The sequence below is a fragment of the Dendrobates tinctorius genome, unplaced genomic scaffold, assembly GCF_039654945.1.
Source record: "Dendrobates tinctorius isolate UK_male_01 unplaced genomic scaffold, ASM3965494v1 ptg000165l, whole genome shotgun sequence".
Classification (NCBI taxonomy): Eukaryota; Metazoa; Chordata; class Amphibia; order Anura; family Dendrobatidae; genus Dendrobates; species Dendrobates tinctorius.
Genome location: NW_027361832.1, coordinates 15606197 through 15626301, shown reverse-complemented (window position 1 = coordinate 15626301; position 20105 = coordinate 15606197). Strand labels below are relative to the sequence as shown.

General features: G+C 44.7%; 1 protein-coding gene across 1 annotated transcript in view; it reads right to left on the bottom strand.

Annotated features, from left to right (window-relative positions):
• The window catches only part of CALB1 (calbindin 1), a 90369-nt gene that overhangs the window by 41788 nt on the left and 28476 nt on the right, over positions 1 to 20105 (bottom strand). Inside the window, exon 4 of the mRNA XM_073550520.1 lies at positions 10537 to 10617. Coding sequence (XP_073406621.1) covers positions 10537 to 10617 — 81 coding nt within the window. The remainder of the gene's footprint in view (positions 1 to 10536; positions 10618 to 20105) is intronic.

The following is a 20105-nucleotide window of genomic DNA, read 5'->3' as shown; positions in this document are numbered from 1 at the left end:
AAAATATAGGCAGGGACTTAGAGAAAGGTAAGGAGTAGTACCAATGGGATAATAAAGATTTCTGCTGAGCAATACATGTTCCAAAGTAGGAAAGGTAATTCACACCTGAGTGGTGCAGTTTGCATATCTTAACTGCTCATGGAGCCACTATGCTTTGCAGATTGAGAACAAACACGATTGTTACATGAAAATGTACATAGGAAAAACATATCTGTTCTAAAAGCCTTGTGAATATGTGCAGGAATGAACACAATCACAGTATTTTAGTATGAATATGTGCCAACAATTTTTATATAAAGTTATATCAACCAGAACCATGGAGCAATCAATCGAGCTGGTGGGGATTAGGAACGCAAGTTTGAAATTATTTCCCAGAACAGTAATTCTATAGACATAAGACACCTCACCGCTCTACATTGTAATGTGAAACTGTCCACGTACAATCAAGATTTTTCATTTCTTGAACTGGTGAAAATGCCTTATGATATTGTACAGTTTTCCAGTCGTTGCCTTCCTCTGGTTGTATATACTTATTTGATGAAATCAGCTTTTGCACCTTTCCACTTCCTATCAGGATCTTAGTGGGATTTCTTGGCAAACCTCAGTTGTTAAAGCTGTACACAGTTCAAAATTATTACAAGATCGGGTTTCTGATGAGGTTTATTCAGTATACCCACAAGATTAGAATGCAAATACAGCATAAAACATGAAAAGAAAAATAAACAGCAGCATAACTTGCACAGGCCTGAGCCAAGGTTTCACCTCATGGCTTTCTCTGGTGCATGAAGGTGTGTCCTAATCTATTAAGATATTTCAACTAGTGATTAGGACACTCCTTTATGGCCCCAGATGAAGCAGTGCGGTAAACTCTGGGTCGGGCATGTGGAAAGTGCCTCATTTTAAAATATTTTATGATAGATAAATTTTGATTTTAATCTTATGAGTATAGTGAATAAAACTTGCTGGAGTTTGGATATTGTAATAGTTTTGCACTAGAAACAGATTTATCTTCTAAAACAAGTAATGTTTGCACAGAAATGCTATGAAAATCCTGAAAGAAAGTGAAGTGGTGCAAGAGTAGATTCCAACAACAAGTTTATGCAACCAGGCGAAGGCAATGAAAACTCTACAACATCTAAGAAGGCTTTCTCCAGGTGAAGGAAAGAAAAATCCTGATATAATTTTGTACGTGAACACTTCAGGAGAATTTAATGATACAATGTTAAGCCCCTCCCTTCATTATGTAGTAATGTTGTCCATCCTGGGCCCCTTCCAGGCATATACGTCCTCCATGCTGGTATATATGTTTCCCATCCTGGTATACATATCCCCCATCCAGGTATATATGCTCCATATCCTGGGCCCCTTCCTGGTATATGTCACCCATTCTGGTATATATGTCCCCCTCTTGGTATATATGATCCCATTCTGGACCACTTCCTGGTATACATGTCCCCCTACCTGGGCCCCTTCTAGGTAAATATATCCCACATCCTGTGCCCCTTCTTGGTATATATGTCACCCATCATGAGCTCCTTTCTGTTCTTCATTCTGCCTATGAATTAAAACACCCCCATTCTATTCACCTTCCTCAGATTGCACAATGTGTGGCGTCCTCTCCTGTGGCCGGCGCAGAGGCCATCAGCTGGCGCAGAGGCCATCAGCAGACATGCTATGATGGCGAATGAAGTCACTGCCATGCAATGCTCTTACCTGGTACGTCAACATCAGCTATCAGCCTCTGATTGGCCGGGGTGGCAAATATTGCAGCACAGGCAGTCCCTGCGCTGCAATACACCAGCTGGAAGTGCGTCATCGGCGGACCCCCCCCCCCCCCAGCACGGGCCAGGTTGCAGTCATAACTTCTGCGTCCACTATAGTTACGCCCTTGGTTGAGGAGTCTTATGTTTTTAGAATTAGTGCAGTAGAATGTTCATGGGTTGAAGATGAGCAGTGTTAGGGCTCATACTCACTTGCGAGAGACTCGCACGATTTTCGTGTTTGAGTCTCTCACATAAAATGCTGGCACTGCCGCCGGCACTCAGACCAGTGCGTGCGGCTGCATAGAAATACATGTAGCCGCATGCTCTGGTCTGAATGCCGGCGGCAGCGCCAGGTTTTTGTTACACCGCTCTGTCATACTCACCCGGCCTCCGCTCCCACGCCGCAGCCTCTCCACCCGATGGCCATGGCGGTCACCTCTGATGGGCTCGCAGCCGACGCCATCATTGCATGCAATGCGCATGCGCCATAGGCCGCGCCTGCGCCTCCCTGCTGCTTCTTGTGCTCCGGCTGTGTCCTAACCCGGAAGCACCTTCGGACCAATGGCAGACCAGACAGGGCTATATCAGGCCGCTTCCCCCTGAGGGGGGTGCCTGATCGTTGTGTTACTTTGCACACTGGGCCCTGCTTCCTCCTGTGCTCTCTACAGTCTCTCGGTGTCGTCCTCAGTGTTTCCTGCAGCAGCCTCGCAGCCTGTCTTCCAAGTTCGCTAACAGTTATTCTCAGTCCTACTCCAGTCCTGCCTCCGGTGTTCCTGTTCCAGTCCTGCCGTCCTACTCCAGTCCTGCCTCCGGTGTTCCTGATCCATCCTGTTCCAGTCCTGCCGTCCTACTCCAGTCCTGCCTCTGGTGTTCCTGTTCCATCCTGTTCCAGTCCTGCCATCCTACTTCAGTCCTGCCTCCTGTGTTCCTGTTCCATCCTGTTCCAGTCCTGCCGTCCTACTCCAGTCCTGCCTCCGGTGTTCTAGTTCCATCCTGCTCCAGTCCTTCCGTCCTCCTTCATTCCTGTCTCCTGTGCGCCAGCCCTGTTCTGTCATCTACACTTCAGTCCCACTGTCCTACTCCAGTCCATCCTGAGCTGCCTCTCTCGGTACCGGCTACCGTGGTACTCGAACCCCTGGGTCTGCTCCTAACGGTCCCTGTATAGGGGTCGGTTCCACCTGGCAGCTCGCCCGAGGCCCCTCGGTGCCACGGTCCAGAGGGTCCACTCCTGGAGATTCCCGCTCCTGACCACCCACGCTAACAGTTTTCATGTGAGAGACTCGCACGAGAATTGGTGTAAATAGGAAAATCAATGGAATATGATGGACATTTCTGTTTATGACACACGGAGAGTCCAATGTGTCCACTTCTTAGGCCCCTTTCACACGTCAGTGTCTCCGGTACGTGTAGTGACAGTTTTCTCATGTACCGGAGACACTGACACACGTAGACCCATTCAAATGAAAGGGTCTATGCATATGTCAGCGTGTTTTCACGGACCGTGTGTAAAACACGCAGACATGTCCATTTTCACCCGGACACATGGGCCACAAAACATCACAGCAGAAACGTCACTTGCATGCCTCGACGGTCCGGAGGTCACAACAGGTCAGTTTTTCATTCATTCATTCTCTTCTGCTCACTCTGATCACGACAGAGCAGGGGAGAATTTATGACAGCCGGCTTCAGCACCAGCCGCTGGGGGACAGAGGCTTACAGTAGGGCTTATTCCCCGACGGCCGTCCGTGTGGTCCTGTTGCGGCACACGGTTGACACACACATAGTACACACACGGACACTGATATCTCCGGACGTGTGAAACCTGCCTTAATGGATTTGGCACATCTTTTTCCAGAGGACTTTTAATACTGGCATCTAAAATGTCAATCTTTATAAATTCCATCCTGTATGGTTGTAAATTAATTTTAGTGTCTAATTAGAGACAGAGCTATTTCGTTTGAGTATTAAAAATGGTCCAAAATAGAGGAAATAGAATTAAATTTATCAAGTTTATCATGGATTTGATCATTTTCATTTGCCTAACCATTCCTCAATTGTGGATAAGAATTTTAGATAAACCTACACTTTTTAAAATTAATTGTATTAAAAAATTGAGTACTGCTGTATTTTTTTTTTCAAATAAATACTAAATTACCATCTTTTTTCTGTTTTTGTGACCTGTGGTAACGTTAATTACGTCACCGCTCATAACTACAGTGGGAAAATTTCTCACGATACTCTGTTCAGGCTGGTATGGTCAGCGGTCACATTACTGATGTCACCTCTCACAACACCATCCGGATGTAGCAGAGTTGGGGATCGTCGTGAGACCTCTATTGTGGAATTATGGCAGATAGGGGAGTATAACTTTTATTCATATAGGAATAAATGGCTAAAACAGGTTTGTGGAATGTTTTTTTTCAATTAAAGGATTTTTCTCAGTGTGTTTTCATTACTTTTGACTACAGGGCTGGTAATGGGTGTGTCTGATAGACGCGTCTCCTTTACTAACCCCTGGGCTTGATGTCAGCAGACATAAAACAGCTGACATCAATCCCAAAACTATCATCCTACTTGCCAGCAATGCAGGGCAAGGGCAGAGGCTAAGCGGCAGAATTGAAACATCTAATTGATGCGCCATTTCTGGGATGGCTGGTGTTAATTGTTAATATTTGGGAGGGCACCAATGTCCATGACCTTTCCCTGCCTATTACTATCAGCCCGCAGTTGTCTGTTTAGCCTTTGTTGGCTATTAAATATAGTTGAGCCCCCCCTTTAATAACCAGTAAAGGCTAAGCAAACAGCTTTGAGCTGTTATTAATAGGCTGGGAACCTTTATGGCTATTGGCCCCTTACAAGAACAACAACACCAGTCCCAAGCTGTTTGCGTTCCCTCAGCTGGATAGGAAAAATAAAGGGGACCCCACACCGATTTTTAAATTTATTTATATATTTAATGCACTATTCACAGACGGCGGGTGCTGACTCCAACTCTCATCATCGTCGCATGATCGCACTGATCATAGGGAGATCAGGCAACGATGATGAGAGTTTAATTCAGCACCCGGCGGCCTGGGAACAGCGCAAACGGTACTACTTTTCCCCGATTCCGGTACATGTCACACTGATGACACACGGATGTCATCCATGTCTCATCATTATGCAAGTGTGCGGGACATATAGAGGACCGTGCTGCCGGCAAAAAGCAGACATGTCTATGTGTTTTGCACATGGACACACAGACCGTGTGAATACACCGACATGTGCGCAGACCCATAGATTTGAATGGGTCTGTGCGTGTGTCTCCAACACGAAAACTGTCACCACACGTACTAGAGACACCGAAGTGTGAAGGAGGTCTAAAATTGCTTTTGGAAAAGTAATGCCCAAAGTGGGATGCAGAAAAGAGTGAAAGATGACAAGATGACATCTCCTTTAAAGCAGAGTAACTACTAACACATTGTATATGTGGTCACCTATTGCTATAATAAAACTCTGTGCATCCAACAGGTGGAGTTTTTAGAATATAGGTATTATGGAAACCTAAAAAAATTATGGAAAATAAAGAAAAAGAGAATAAATAGTAGAAAATAAAAATAAATTGAAATGAGTATAAGTATAGACTGTAACTTTTGGAAATGTGTAAAAAAACATAGGTAAAATATATCTTTGTACAGTGTTAGCCAGTAGATAGAATTATGCCTGATGAATGGACCAGAATAGCCTCGAAAGCTTGCTATGTGTTATCTTTCCAGTTAGCCTTTAAAAGGTATCCACCACTGTGGACTCTCAATTTTGACTATTTGTAAAAAATACATAGAAATATTAAGTTACAAACTTGGAGTAAATAATAGAAACAGTAGCGCAAATTACAGTGCACACACCAAAAAAAATAATGTGATGAAAAAAAGGCTTTTTATTGAATCACCAAGTGCACAAAATACTTTAAAAACAATTAAAAAACACAACACATATGAGCACCCACAATAAGGATACACAAAAAAACAGGCTGAAAGGATATGGCTAAACCTGAGATGCTAATCATACAGTAAGTCAATATAGTGTGGGATCACATCAATATACGATGAGCAAATAATGTAATATAATATCCATAGCTGGCAAATAAAATGGCAGTGCACGAGAAAAATTAGTTATGATATAACTGCAAAATTTGAAAACATCTGTATCAAAATACAATAATTAAAATGTCACACTGCCAACAGTAATAACTGCTAATTAAGTGCAGAGTGCTGAGGAAACATGGTATAGTTCTCAGATTTTTATACCCCCTCATATAATGATGAGGATGATAAACACATGGATATAATAGTAAAGTAAATCATTCTGGATACTTACTTGCCCCACTTATGAAAACAGCCTGTTAAGAAAAAAATCACATCCCAACGCATGCCGCTAGGGCATCTAGCTTCATCAGGGAAGTCATGCTGGAAGTCAATCATTCACTGTTATATATCAGTAAGTGCACTTACTAATGCACCCGTGATCAACCGCACCTGTGGGCGGCAATCAAGGGGTATTCATGAGGCTATCAAAAATATTGAGTCTGCGCAGTGGAATAGATGAATTAAAAAAAAATAATAAAAAATAACACACCAGCGATAATCATCTGCACGCATGCGCAGGAAGTCATTCTGCGTTCCAGAACTAAAGGAAGTGGAAATCTGCGTTCCACTTGCCGGAAAGTAAATACTGCGCAGGCGTACTGGATCACAATGTATTCCAGCAATGTATTCTTTTCTTTTATTATATTATATTTGCTCATCGTATATTGATGTGAGCCCACACTATATGGACTTCTGATTAACATCTCAGGTTTAACCATCTCCTTTCAGCCTGTCTTTTGTGCACCCTTATTGAGGGTGCTCATGTGTTGTGTTTTTTAATTGTTTTTAAAGTATTTTGTGCACCTGTGAACCAGTACAGATGGGTAGGACAAGGATCCACAGGATACGGAACAAAAACGGAGCAGAACCGCAGGGTTGCGGAGCAGGGTAGAACCGCAACGAGCAGAGTAGGGTAGAACCGCAACGAGCGGAGCAGGGTAGAACCGCAAGGTCCATGTGCTGCATAGCTGGGCTGGGTCCTCCAGAGTAAGAGTGACCTCTGTATCTGTCCCTATATTAGTTCACAATTCCTTAAAGGGTTGTTCTCATCATTGGTCTCCACGCGCACCGCACCACTGCATCCTACCCTCTGCAGCATCAGACGAGAGCCGGACCACCGAAACTGGGGTGGCTGGCTTCAGAGCAGAGCTGGTAAATTCTAATGCAAAAAACTGGTAAGTGTGGTGCCCCTGAGGGTTCAGTCGCCACAGAGGTACTACACCTTCTCCTGAGGTGTGGTACCCCACCATCCAGGTAAAGTGGAGACCCCTGACCACGCTCCAACACCTGCATCCCACACAACACAGTAGTGTAGCAAAGCACCCTTTGGTGGCTCCCTGCTTAGAACACGAAGCGTGCTGGGAGGCGGGTGGAGTTTAGCTTGCACTAAAGAGCGGGAAGAGGATAGGATATAGAGAGTTAGTCACAGGAGTCTGACGAGGTTGGACTTGTGTAAGGAGATCCCCTGAGAGGGACGAAGGAGGGAAAGTGCTGCAGCCGATCTCAGTGATCTGGGTCCGCTGGCACAGGAAAGGAACACTGAAAGAAAGCCTGACTCTACATAAGAAGAAAAGGATTAATACGGAACGTGAGGAGAGGAAGAGAACAGAGGATTGAGGGTTAGAGGAGAACCCCACTCAAGTTCTGGGCGCAAGGCCGGGGTCCGGTCCCCGAGGTTGTTTGGATACTTATGGTCCCGCAACAGACACCGCTGGAATAGAAGTTTGTCATCACTTTATTCCCACACAAGACTTGGGGGCACAACAGCAACGAGATAGAGAGCCGGGACTTAGAAGCAGAGAGTCCCCGAAGCAGGCTACAGCTGTCTGCCGTACAAGTAGAGTTCATAGGAATATCGGACAGGAGGAACTCCAGTGTAACTCAGTACTAGGAGTACTTCACTTAAAGGCGCTAAGAGGGAGACGTTCAGAAAAGGCACATAAGTTGGAGGAGTGTTGGAAAGGTGTGCTTCATCTTGCCTGACGGTTGGCTGAGCACCTGACCCGGAGGACACGGCACCGATGCGGGCTCTTGAGCCACCACAGACTGTGAGTAAAACTTTGGAAGTACATGCCCTGGTGTCCTCCACTTATTCCTGCGCCAACCTGCCCAGCACTGCTACATCCCTTGCGCCCGACACTACACCATCTAACTGTCGCTACATTCACTCTGCCTTGACTCTACAGCCCTGCCTGTGGAGGGCTATACCATCACTGCTGCACCACACCATCTGTCCCAGAGGAACTGTCTGCAGCGTCGGCTTAACATCTACATTGCCGAACACCACAGGTGGCGTCACAACGTACACATTCACACTGAACATTTACAATGGGCGCCCAGGGCCATGGACCAGGTCACTGCTACTGTGACACTTCCCTGTGAGATACCGGCCTGGTACCGAGTACCCCACAGCCCTGGGTGTGATGGCGACCCACAAGGCCACCATCAGGGCATTACTGCCCTTACTACTGTATGGGGCCCCATGAACAGTAGCAAAAAGAGGGGCCCGGATACGCTGGCAGACCGGGCCCTCCTCTCTTGATACTGCTGTTTGGGCTACAGGCGCAATAGTTCATGGCCGCTGCAAGCCAAATACATAACAACACTGCGGTGATTTAAAGATACACCTACAGTGTTGTTAGTGAATGCAGTGGCCAGAAATCAGTGCTGTACCTAAGCAGCAGCAGGACCAAGTGCATCATGGTCCGGATCCTGGTCAGGTGACACACTGCGCACTCTTCTTCATTCTGGAGCAGAGCAGCAACATGTAACGTTTCTGGGAGGCAGAAGATGCTGAAATCGGCGATGAGGCAGAGGAGGCGGGCAGTGTGAGAGGACTTGGAGGAAGTTGCAGAGGAGAGTGAGGTGAGGAGATGGCAATCTACTGATGTGAGTGAGAAGATGGGAATCTGCTGAGGTGGAGATGGGAGGCTGCTGAGGTGAGGAGATGGGAGGCTGCTGAAGAGAGGAGATGGCAATCTGCTGATGTGAGTGAGAAGTTGGGAATCTGCTGAGGTGGAGATGGGAGGCTGCTGAGGTGAGGAGATGGGAGGCTGCTGACGTGTGGAGATGGGAGGCTGCTGAGGTGAGGAGATGGGAGGCTGCTGAAACGACCAAAAAAATTCTAGAATTCCACTTTTTTCAATTTCACCGCACTTTGAATTTTTTCCCCATTTTCCAGTACGCTATTTGGTAAAGCCAATCATGTCATTCAAAAGTACAACTCGTCCTGCAAAAAACAAGCCCTCACACGGCCATATTGATGGAAAAATAAAAAGTGGGTATATATGATTGGGAAACATCTTTATTTGGGAAATTGTTCTGCGCTCGCACTGCGGTGCATGGACTGGGCGCCGATCTCCTGGCCTGCATCCTCATACATGCTGTGAGGCTGCTGAGCTCTAGTCAGGAGACCCGCGGCCCGTCCATGCACTGCGGTCCGAGTGCAGATCGATATCCACCGACAGCTTCATACATATACAGAAAACAATACAATAATCTATAATCAGAAATACAGATGATAAAAAAGTCACAATCTGGTTTCAATTATTTTTAAAAAAAGTATGTGACTCATTTCCTTAAAGAAAAATAAAAATATACCTAAACAGAGTGTTGGGTATTTTAACAAATGATTAATAAGTTACAGTAGAGTAGAGCTCATCCAGAAGAGTCTACCTTGTTGTGGTGGCGGCTTAAAATTCTTTTGGCCAGAAGAAAAGCTGCTGGCTATATGTATGATCTGGGAAATGTTAATGTGTGATTGGTGAGGACGTGGTGCAGAAGTGGAGTTTTTCCAAGAGTGGGTAGTGGGACTCTGGAAGATTTGAGGGGTGGAGGCACGGCTGGGGTGGAGCCTGGACGGAGTCTCAAGGGGGCCCAAAAATGTTTACAGTATGGGGCCCTGAAATTCCTAATGGCAGCCCTGGCGACCCATAAGCACTAGGCTCTTAGACTGCGGTGGTTGCCAGTCTCCTAGTCAATCACCACTGCAGTCAGTCTATCACCGCAACAAGCAGTAAACGCTACAATTAGAAATCCCTACATATTTGACAAGTTATTTTTTTTATATACTGTACATTGCAAATTTAACAATTTTGAATGGTGAAAATAACCCTTCAATATTTATTATTTTTTCAACTAAAGACCCCACTAAGGCTTCAATATCCTCTTATGGATTTTTATTTCACCTAGTAGATAAAATAACTCTCCTGTAACTAACACTAAATGCAAGCTACAACATATGTTGAGGTTTGGCAACTACTTGGGAGCAGGAGGATGGACACTGCTGCCATATAAATAGACCCTGGATGGATGTCCAGGACTCGGGCTATGTTCACATCTGCATTGGAGGTTGTGTTAGGAACCTCTGTTACCAATTCGGTTGTTTTGATTGGAAAAATGGAGGACACCTCGGCAGAACCCAACAAGCTCTGTCACAAGTCACTGAGGGTCTACTGGGCACCGTAGGGAGAAGGATCTGATGTCTGTTTAGAATGGAAACATGTGAACAGAGGCGAGATAGATCATACCTCCGAGCATGTGACATACATTTATTATAGGCAGTATGTTTTCTTATTGTTTGTGGCCCCCATAACTCATCTGAATATCAGACTGAAGGTCTATATGTTCTCGACACAGTTCGGAGATACCTGCATGAACTCCTCGCTTGACTTCACCTGCTCTCTAAAGAACGACAAGAAATTCTCCTCAGTTGGCAAGATCTGGGCGAGCTGAAAGAAAGGCAGATAATGGAAATGAGATGCATTTATGACCAGAGAGCGTTCACTCCACAGTTATACATAGTGCAGGTAAAGAGGCGCATGAGAGAGCAAAAACCTTCTCTGCTATGGATGAATGTTTCTTCCTAGTCACTGTCCCTTATCGTTAACTCTAGAATAGAAAGCGCTGAATGCACATTTATACATCATGGCGTAATGCTTGCAATAGAGGAACTTTATAGAAACTTGGCTCTAAGCCTATGCTGCTATATTGAGAATGTAGACTTGGTATTAGGCTCTCTAACATCAAGGATCCTAATAATGGAAGCCATGACACCAATATGAAGGAAACAGTTAGGAAAGTCATTACTGGATCTACAGACTGGTGCACTTTTGCGAGTCACTGGATTAAATTTTTGTCTTAGGACAAGACTCCTCTCTGTATATTTTTCAAGAAAGAGCAAAAAGAGAAAATCCCTTCCAGTTTGAATGGAGCACTGGTATATCACGCTCACTCATGCTTCATTCAAAATTCATAGGACTGATGAAGATAGAAAAATGCAGCGTTCCACTTTCTCCAGCAATCCTATAAACAATGTGGCCACCTCTTCAATCTGACAGGGCATTCCAACACCAGTCTCAGTCTCGAAACTGGTGCTAGTAGTTGGATCCTCACCAAATAGCAAGTTAAAATGTCAGCAGATTTTTGTTATGTAATCTGTCAGCAGCACGATTTAGGGCAGAAACCCTGATTTCAGAGATACAGTGGGGCAAAAAAGTATTTAGTCAGTCAGCAATAGTGCAAGTTCCACCACTTAAAAAGATGAGAGGCGTCTGTAATTTACATCATAGGTAGACCTCAACTATGGGAGACAAACTGAGAAAAAAAAATCCAGAAAATCACATTGTCTGTTTTTTTTTTCATTTTATTTGCATATTATGGTGGAAAATAAGTATTTGGTCAGAAACAAAATTTCATCTCAATACTTTGTGATATATCCTTTGCTGGCAATGACAGAGGTCAAACGTTTTCTGTAAGTCTTCACAAGGTTGCCACACACTGTTGTTGGTATGTTGGCCCATTCCTCCATGCAGATCTCCTCTAGAGCAGTGATGTTTTTGGCTTTTCGCTTGGCAACACGGACTTTCAACTCCCTCCAAAGGTTTTCTATAGGGTTGAGATCTGGAGACTGGCTAGGCCACTCCAGGACCTTGAAATGCTTCTTACGAAGCCACTCCTTCGTTGCCCTGGCGGTGTGCTTTGGATCATTGTCATGTTGAAAGACCCAGCCACGTTTCATCTTCAATGCCCTTGCTAATGGAAGGAGGTTTGCACTCAAAATCTCACGATACATGGCCCCATTCATTCTTTCATGTACCCGGATCAGTCGTCCTGGCCCCTTTGCAGAGAAACAGCCCCAAAGCATGATGTTTCCACCACCATGCTTTACAGCAGGTATGGTGTTTGATGGATGCAACTCAGTATTCTTTTTCCTCCAAACACGACAAGTTGTGTTTCTACCAAACAGTTCCAGTTTGGTTTCATCAGACCATAGGACATTCTCCCAAAACTCCTCTGGATCATCCAAATGCTCTCTAGCAAACTTCAGACGGGCCCGGACATGTACAGGCTTAAGCAGTGGGACACGTCTGGCACTGCAGGATCTGAGTCCATGGTGGCGTAGTGTGTTACTTATGGTAGGCCTTGTTACATTGGTCCCAGCTCTCTGCAGTTCATTCACTAGGTCCCCCCGCGTGGTTCTGGGATTTTTGCTCACCGTTCTTGTGATCATTCTGACCCCACGGGGTGGGATTTTGCGTGGAGCACCAGATCGAGGGAGATTATCAGTGGTCTTGTATGTCTTCCATTTTCTAATTATTGCTCCCACAGTTGATTTCTTCACTCCAAGCTGGTTGGCTATTGCAGATTCAGTCTTCCCAGCCTGGTACAGGGCTACAATTTTGTTTCTGGTGTCCTTTGACAGCTCTTTGGTCTTCACCATAGTGGAGTTTGGAGTCAGACTGTTTGAGGGTGTGCACAGGTGTCTTTTTATACTGATAACAAGTTTAAACAGGTGCCATTACTACAGGTAATGAGTGGAGGAAAGAGGAGACTCTTAAAGAAGAAGTTACAGGTCTATGAGAGCCAGAAATCTTGATTGCTTGTTTCTGACCAAATACTTATTTTCCACCATAATATGCAAATAAAATGAAAAAAAAACAGACAATGTGATTTTCTGGATTTTTTTTCTCAGTTTGTCTCCCATACTTGAGGTCTACCTATGATGTAAATTACAGACGCCTCTCATCTTTTTAAGTGGTGGAACTTGTACTATTGCTGACTGACTAAATACTTTTTTGCCCCACTGTATATCACTTACTGGGCTGGTTGCTGTCATTTTGATACAATCAATTTTCTCTGCTGAAGATCTAGCAGTGCTCATATCACTAATTGTTTTCTGTGTACACTGTGCATCGACAGAAAGCTGCCAACCAATGGTGAGTGGGATTATACAGAGTAGTAGACTAGGAGGTAAATCAATGGTGAGGCGAGATTACACAGAGCAGTAGATTAGGAGGTAAATCTGTGGTGAGGTGGAATTATACCAAGCAGTAGACTAGGAGAGTAGGAGGTAAATCAGTGGTGGGGCGGGATTATGCAGAGCAGTAGACTAGGAGGTAAATCAGTGGTGGGGCGGGATTATGCAGAGTAGTAGACTAGGAGGTAAATCAGTGGTGGGGCGGGATTATACAGAGAAGTAGACTAGGAGGTAAATCAGTGGTGGAATGGGATTATACAGAGTAGTATACTAGGAGGTAAATCAGTGGTGGGGCGGGATTATACAGAGAAGTCGACTAGGAGGTAAATCAGTGGTGGAATGGGATTATACAGAGTAGTAGACTAGGAAGTAAATCAATGGTGGGGTGGGATTATACAGAGTAGTAGACTAGGAGATAAATTAGTGGTGGGGCGGGATTATACAGAGTAGTAGACTAGGAGATAAATTAGTGGTGGGGCGGGATTATACAGAGTAGTAGACTAGGAGATAAATTAGTGGTGGGGCAGGATTATACAGAGTAGTAGACTAGGAGGTAAATCAGTGGTGGGGCGGGATTATACAGAGTAGTAGACTAGGAGGTAAATCAATGGTGGGGTGGGATTATACAGAGTAGTAGACTAGGAGATAAATTAGTGGTGGGGCGGGATTGTACAGAGTAGTAGACTAGGAGGTAAATCAATGGTGGGGTGGGATTATACAGAGTAGTAGACTAGGAGATAAATTAGTGGTGGGGCGGGATTATACAGAGTAGTAGACTAGGAGGTAAATCAATGGTGGGGCGGGATTATACAGAGTAGTAGACTAGGAGATAAATTAGTGGTGGGGTGGGATTATACAGAGTAGTAGACTAGGAGATAAATCAGTGGTGGGGCAGGATTATACAGAGCAGAAGGCTAGGAGGTAAATCAGTCGTGGGGCGGGATTATACAGAGAAGTAGACTAGGAGGTAAATCAATGGTGGGGCGGGATTATACAGAGCAGTAGACTGGGAGGTAAATCAGTGGTGGGATGGGATTGAACACATCAGTAGACTAGTATGTACAAGACACCTAGTCCTATAGTGATATTCTTCTGCAAATTAAACACTAATTTTAGTGAAACAGCATCACAAAGCCTAGAAAGTGACACATCACTGATATCAAGGTATTTGCCCCTACATCATGCTGCTCTCAGATTGCATAGCAAAAACCTGCAGACAAATTGCCTTTAACATCTTTCCTGTGGATATGTGATAACTTGTAACGTTGGGAATAACCCATTAATTTAGAAGAAATGAGAGACAGCACAGATAGTGGGACGGATTTACTAATGCTGTCTATCATAAATGTAGATGAGACAGAAGATTTAACAAATCTATCTAACAGTGTGCACAGATGTGATAGATTTGGTGCATTGTTGGTGCATGTCAGACTCTCCTTTTTTATGCACAGCCGGCTGGGTTGTTACTGTACTTCACGGTTTATTTACAAGTCAGTATTTTTTATCAGTATTTCATCAGTATTTGTATGCTGAAACCAGCAATGTATCCAAAACACAGAACAGGTGTGAATCTGCCAATGATCGTTTTTCTCTGTAAGTTCCACTCCTGGTTTTGGCTACAAATACTGATGTAAAAACATTGGTGTGGAATAAGCCTAGGATGACTATTCTGTGCCTAAAAAGTGTCATGCTCCAGTAATAAGTGTCATGCATTTTACTATCTGATAACATCACATCCACCTCCTTTTTTAGACAATGTTGAATGTGACAAGTGTGACCCATTTCATTAACAAGTTTGTCTAGACTGAATCAGAATAAAATTCTGGTTCAACTAATGGCAAAATTCTGGCAAAAAAACACAAAAAATAAGTCTTCCCAGTCAGCTTCAATCACATTACTAGATCTTTGCTTTCAAAAACTTTGAATGAACACTCAAATTAGTTTTGTTCCACTGGGCGCAGCTAAAAATCATAATGCACTCGTCCCCCAAAACAGAGCAAAATAATTCTGCAAAGTCCTTTAGTTTCCCATTCAAGAAACTAAAGGTGGTAACAATTTTTTAACCAATTTTTTTACTTGTATGTGGGAAAGTTAAATGACTAACAAGGGTAGCGGACAGGAGTTCTCAGTAACAGGGGTAGACATATCATTGGTGCAACCTGTGCATCGCCCTGGGGCCCGAGAGGTTAGGGGCCATTACAATCTACAAAGCAGGTAGAAGTGTGCATTATGATAAACTATTGGACTACAAGGGGACCCCATATACTGTCCTTGCACAGGGGCCCCCATATACTGTCCTTGCACAGGGGCCCCCATATACTGTCCTTGCACAGGGGCCCCCATATACTGTCCTTGCACAGGGGCCCCCATATACTGTTCTTGCACAGGGGCCCCCATATACTGTCCTAAAGTGGCACCCTGCGTCTTTATCACCACAAAAGGGTTAAATATGTACTGTTCTGTATGTGTTTTGTGAGCAATGGGAGTTATGCTTTCTCTGCCACAGACCACAACACACACACAGACATACCATAACTGGGAGGGGGAGGGGCCGAGCTGTTCTCAGTGTGAAGAAGGAAGTACGCCTGGACGCCATGATGACATGTGGCTGATCCAGGAGTGAGAGTTAAGAAGCAGGGAACCAGTCCCTAGATCATCCATGCTTTCAGAGCTGGGTGGTAAGCTGAGAGACTGCGTGGGATTACACAACCAGCAGAAAAGTGTTTTCCCTCAGAAATACTGCAATAACCTGGAAGCAGTGAAGGACAGTGCAAGTGGGAACTTGAGCTGCGTCACAAAGGATTCAAACTGCAAGTTGCTGTAGGCAAAATACACAGTGAGTAGAGGCAATACTGGGAAGTTCTAAACTCCAGAAAGCCTTAAGGCCCCGTCACACTAAGCGATCTCGGTAGCGAGATCGCTGCTGAGTCACAACTTTTGTGACGTAACAGCGATCTCACCAGCGAGATCGCTGTGTGTGTGACAGCGATCAGCAAGCAGCCCCCCTGCCGGTATCCCTGATCGCTGGAAGAAACCTCTGGACATTTCTTTGGTCGCTGGTCTCCCGCTGGCCAGCACGCATCGCTGTGTGTGACAGGCGGGAGACCAGCGATCAGGTGTAAAAAATAATAAAAAAATAAAATAAAAAATATTGTTATTCTCACCTTCCGATGTCCCGTTCAGCCATCCTGCCTCTCTCCACGCTCCGGTCCCAGTGATCCTTTGCACGAATGACCGCGAGACTTTGCTATCCCTTGAGACCGTGACATCTCGCAGTCATTCTCGCAAAGGATCACTGGGACCGGAGCGTGGAGAGAGGCGGGATGGCTGAACGGGATGTCGGAAGGTGAGAATAACAATATTTTTTATTTTAATTCTATTTTTACAGGGATGGCAAGCGATGCCGGGCGCTCAGCATCGCTGTGCTGATTGCTGGTGAAGCTGTCTGTGTGACAGCTCACCAGCGATCACATAGCGACTTACTAGCGATCCTGACATCTTGATATCGGTGTCGGGATCGCTGGTAAGTCGCTTAGTGTGATGGGGCCTTTAGTCCCAGAAGGGATTAGAATAGCAGGAGGTTACACTGAGTCACAGCAAGGAAAGATAACTCCCATTCTCCAGAGCAGACTGTCACCTGGTGAGAGTTGTAAAATCTCCTCTGAACTGCACCTGAACTACAGTAAATGATAAAGTGACTTTCCTTGCTCCTGCCTTATTACTTCGTGCCTTCTACTTGCATCACAATCTCTGGGGGTCTGCCCTGGTTGGAGAGGGTTAAACATCTACACTGCCATCACCATCTACTCCCCCAGGGATCATCTGCAGTGCCAGCTATACTACATTCGCACACTCCAACTGGTGTCACGAATCACTACATAAACTTTATCCCCATCCAATTCTACCCCTTTTACATGACCGCCTGGGGCCATGGACCGGGTCACCGCCGCTGTGACATCTCCCATTGAAGTTAACGGGCTCAGTACCGAGTACCCCACGGCCCCTCGGGCACGTCACTTGCGCAGGGGCCCCCATATACTGTCCTTGCGCAGGGGCCCCCATATACTGTCCTTGCGCAGGGGCCCCCATATACTGTCCTTGCACAGGGGCCTCCATATACTGTCCTTGCACAGGGGCCCCCATATACTGTCCTTGCACAGGGGCCCCCATATACTGTCCTTGCACAGGGGCCCCCATATACTGTCCTTGCACAGGGGCCCCCATATACTGTTCTTGCACAGGGGCCCCCATATACTGTCCTTACTCTGGGGTCCTCTTCTGTTTGTCTCTGCTAAAGGTCAGTAAACTTTACCTCTAAGGGCAGAACTAATCAGATTTATCATACAAGCCAACCCCCAAAGGTCGTCGTGGCCATACTGAACCTGTCCCATCACAGAGGGCAACTCAAGGACCTATGGTTGCCCATAAAATGGCTACATAACATTGGGAATCTGCTTTGTCATATGAGATGTCACAGAGTTGAGGAATGTCGCCCATACGAGACAATTTAAGATACACTTTGGGACTTAGAAAGAAGAGGCGACACATGGTTTGTGCCATAAAGAGAAACATTACTAAGTGAGTTTATTAGGACATGCGGATGATGCAACTAATGAGTCTTTTCAGAGAGTGAGATGACATCTGTTCTCCTCTGCGCCTGGAAGATTCCCCCCTCTACCTGTGCATATTTTAGGAAGGCTGTGAAATGCAAAAAGACATTCAAAGTTCACATAAATGAGAATGGATGTAAAATCCCTCCGTACGAACATCTGGGAAGCTTCTCCTGGTTGCGCAATTATACTTTATATTGTTTGAGACGTGCAAGTGAAACACAAGCTGCAGTCACGTTTCCGAACTTCCACTGCCCGAGGAGTGACTGAGAGGTTATGACCGCTCCGACCTCCTCTGATGCTCCTGATCGGCAGGAGGACACATTTAATAGAAAGTGATTCCCTAGAAAACAAGAAAAGTAGCCCCTTTGACATATTAGGGGCCAGCAAACAAGGACAGCTGTACAGCAGTGATTCAAGAGTATGTAGTTGCGCACAACGCTCATTTTTAATAAACGCTCCACCCGACTATTGCCTGAATATTTTTCAAGTTCTTCCTGGGGTCCTTAGTTTGGGAGTCTCCTAGGAAATGAGGGATTGCCATATGAAATACCTTTGCGTCACCAGATAAAACCCCACCAGAGAGGTGACTCTGGAGTGTTGGGCCACCACTCCAGAGTCACCTCTCTGGTGGTCTAAGTGATCTTCTTGACTTGTCCAGAAGGGATGACTAACCAACTAACCATATACACTTGAGAGCTGCAGCAAGTCACTGGCCTCAGAAACTGCATCCACAGGCATCATTGCTGAGGCCACTGATTGGCTGCAGTGGTCATGTGCACATGACGAACACATTGTCACTGCTGGCCAAGTCAACAAGACCAGCAGGATTGCAGGAGCAGTGGTACATTATTGGTGGCTGATAAACTAATTTAAAGAGAATCTAACACCACCTAATCTGAGAACAGCACAATGTAGAGGATAACTGATTTCAGTGATGTGTCACTTACTGGGCTACTTGCTGTAGTTTTGCTAAAATCATAGTTTTATCAGCACAACTTTATCACTAGAGGTCTAATAAACCTGCTGCTATGTAGTCCTCTATATTCATGAGCTCTATAGCTCCACCCACCATGGATTGTCAACTTTCTGCCTATGCACAGTGTACACCAAAAGTGGTGTGGGTGGGGGTTATACAGAGGTCAGCATTTAGAGAACTGCTAGATCTGTAGCAGATAATTTTATCAAAACTAAAGCAAGCAGGTCAGTAAGTGATATATAACGGGAATCAGGGTTTCTATCCCTACATCATTCTACTCTCAGATAAGGTACCAAAAACCTAGTAAAAGCAAACAAAGGTATCCAGCCGGTTGGATATACAACTTCATCAATTTTTTTTACAGCGTAAAAGGTTCCAGATACATTAAAAAATATTGAATCAAGGCAAAAACCGTCATATTTTGGACATAATCATAATATTAAACCTTGGAGACAGATGCCCTTTAATAGTGATGAAGCATAGAAAATGCCAATCTTGATGACCCCCTTGTGTTTCAAGATGGGAATTAGATGGAACTTTAGAGGGAAATATTCTGGTTTCCATTCTGAAGAAGGATTTGTTAAACTTGAATTATGTCTGGAAGATATTCCATGAGAAAAAGCTTTGATCATTTTATCATCAGATAAAGTAGCCCTTTATTTTTGATATTTGATCATTTTAGCTTCATGGCTTCTTTTCATAACTATGTCCAAGAAATCCTCATAGATCTCATGGATCTCGTAGATCCCACTGATTCCATTGTTCTTGTATGTTCATTAGGACAAGTTGTATAGTTATTATCCTCCTAAGCACTATTCTGGTTCTTGCTAATGTTGTACATTTTAGTGCCTATTATTTTATATACAAAATAAATTTAGAATGTGGCCAGTGATAAATGATGAGGATTGGTGTCAGGGTCAAGCGGCCAGACACGATGCAGTCATTTTAGACCACTGAAAAGGCAATGTCAGACCGCTTTCTGCCAATCAATGACTCATTTATTTGATCGAATTAATGGCAGATATCTGTAGAAACGTTCATCTGTTATCGGATTTTTGGGGTCTTTATTGGCTTCGGTAGTTGAAACGTTGACCATGCTGAGCGACAGATCTGGGTCCCATCAATGGAAGCCCAGACCAGACCATAGAACAACATTTGTCATTTTAATTTTTCTCATTCTTACCCCAAAAATGCTAAACTGATTTCTCTTATGTTTGGACGTTTTAAGTCACTAAAGGAAATCCCTGGAAGGTCTGCGTCATCATTATCATCATTAGCAGATCATGGCTGAATGACATTAGTTTTGCAAATGGCATATTTGAATGAAATACTACTAGGATGCAGGGAGATAATCCAGTGTGACAAAGCTCA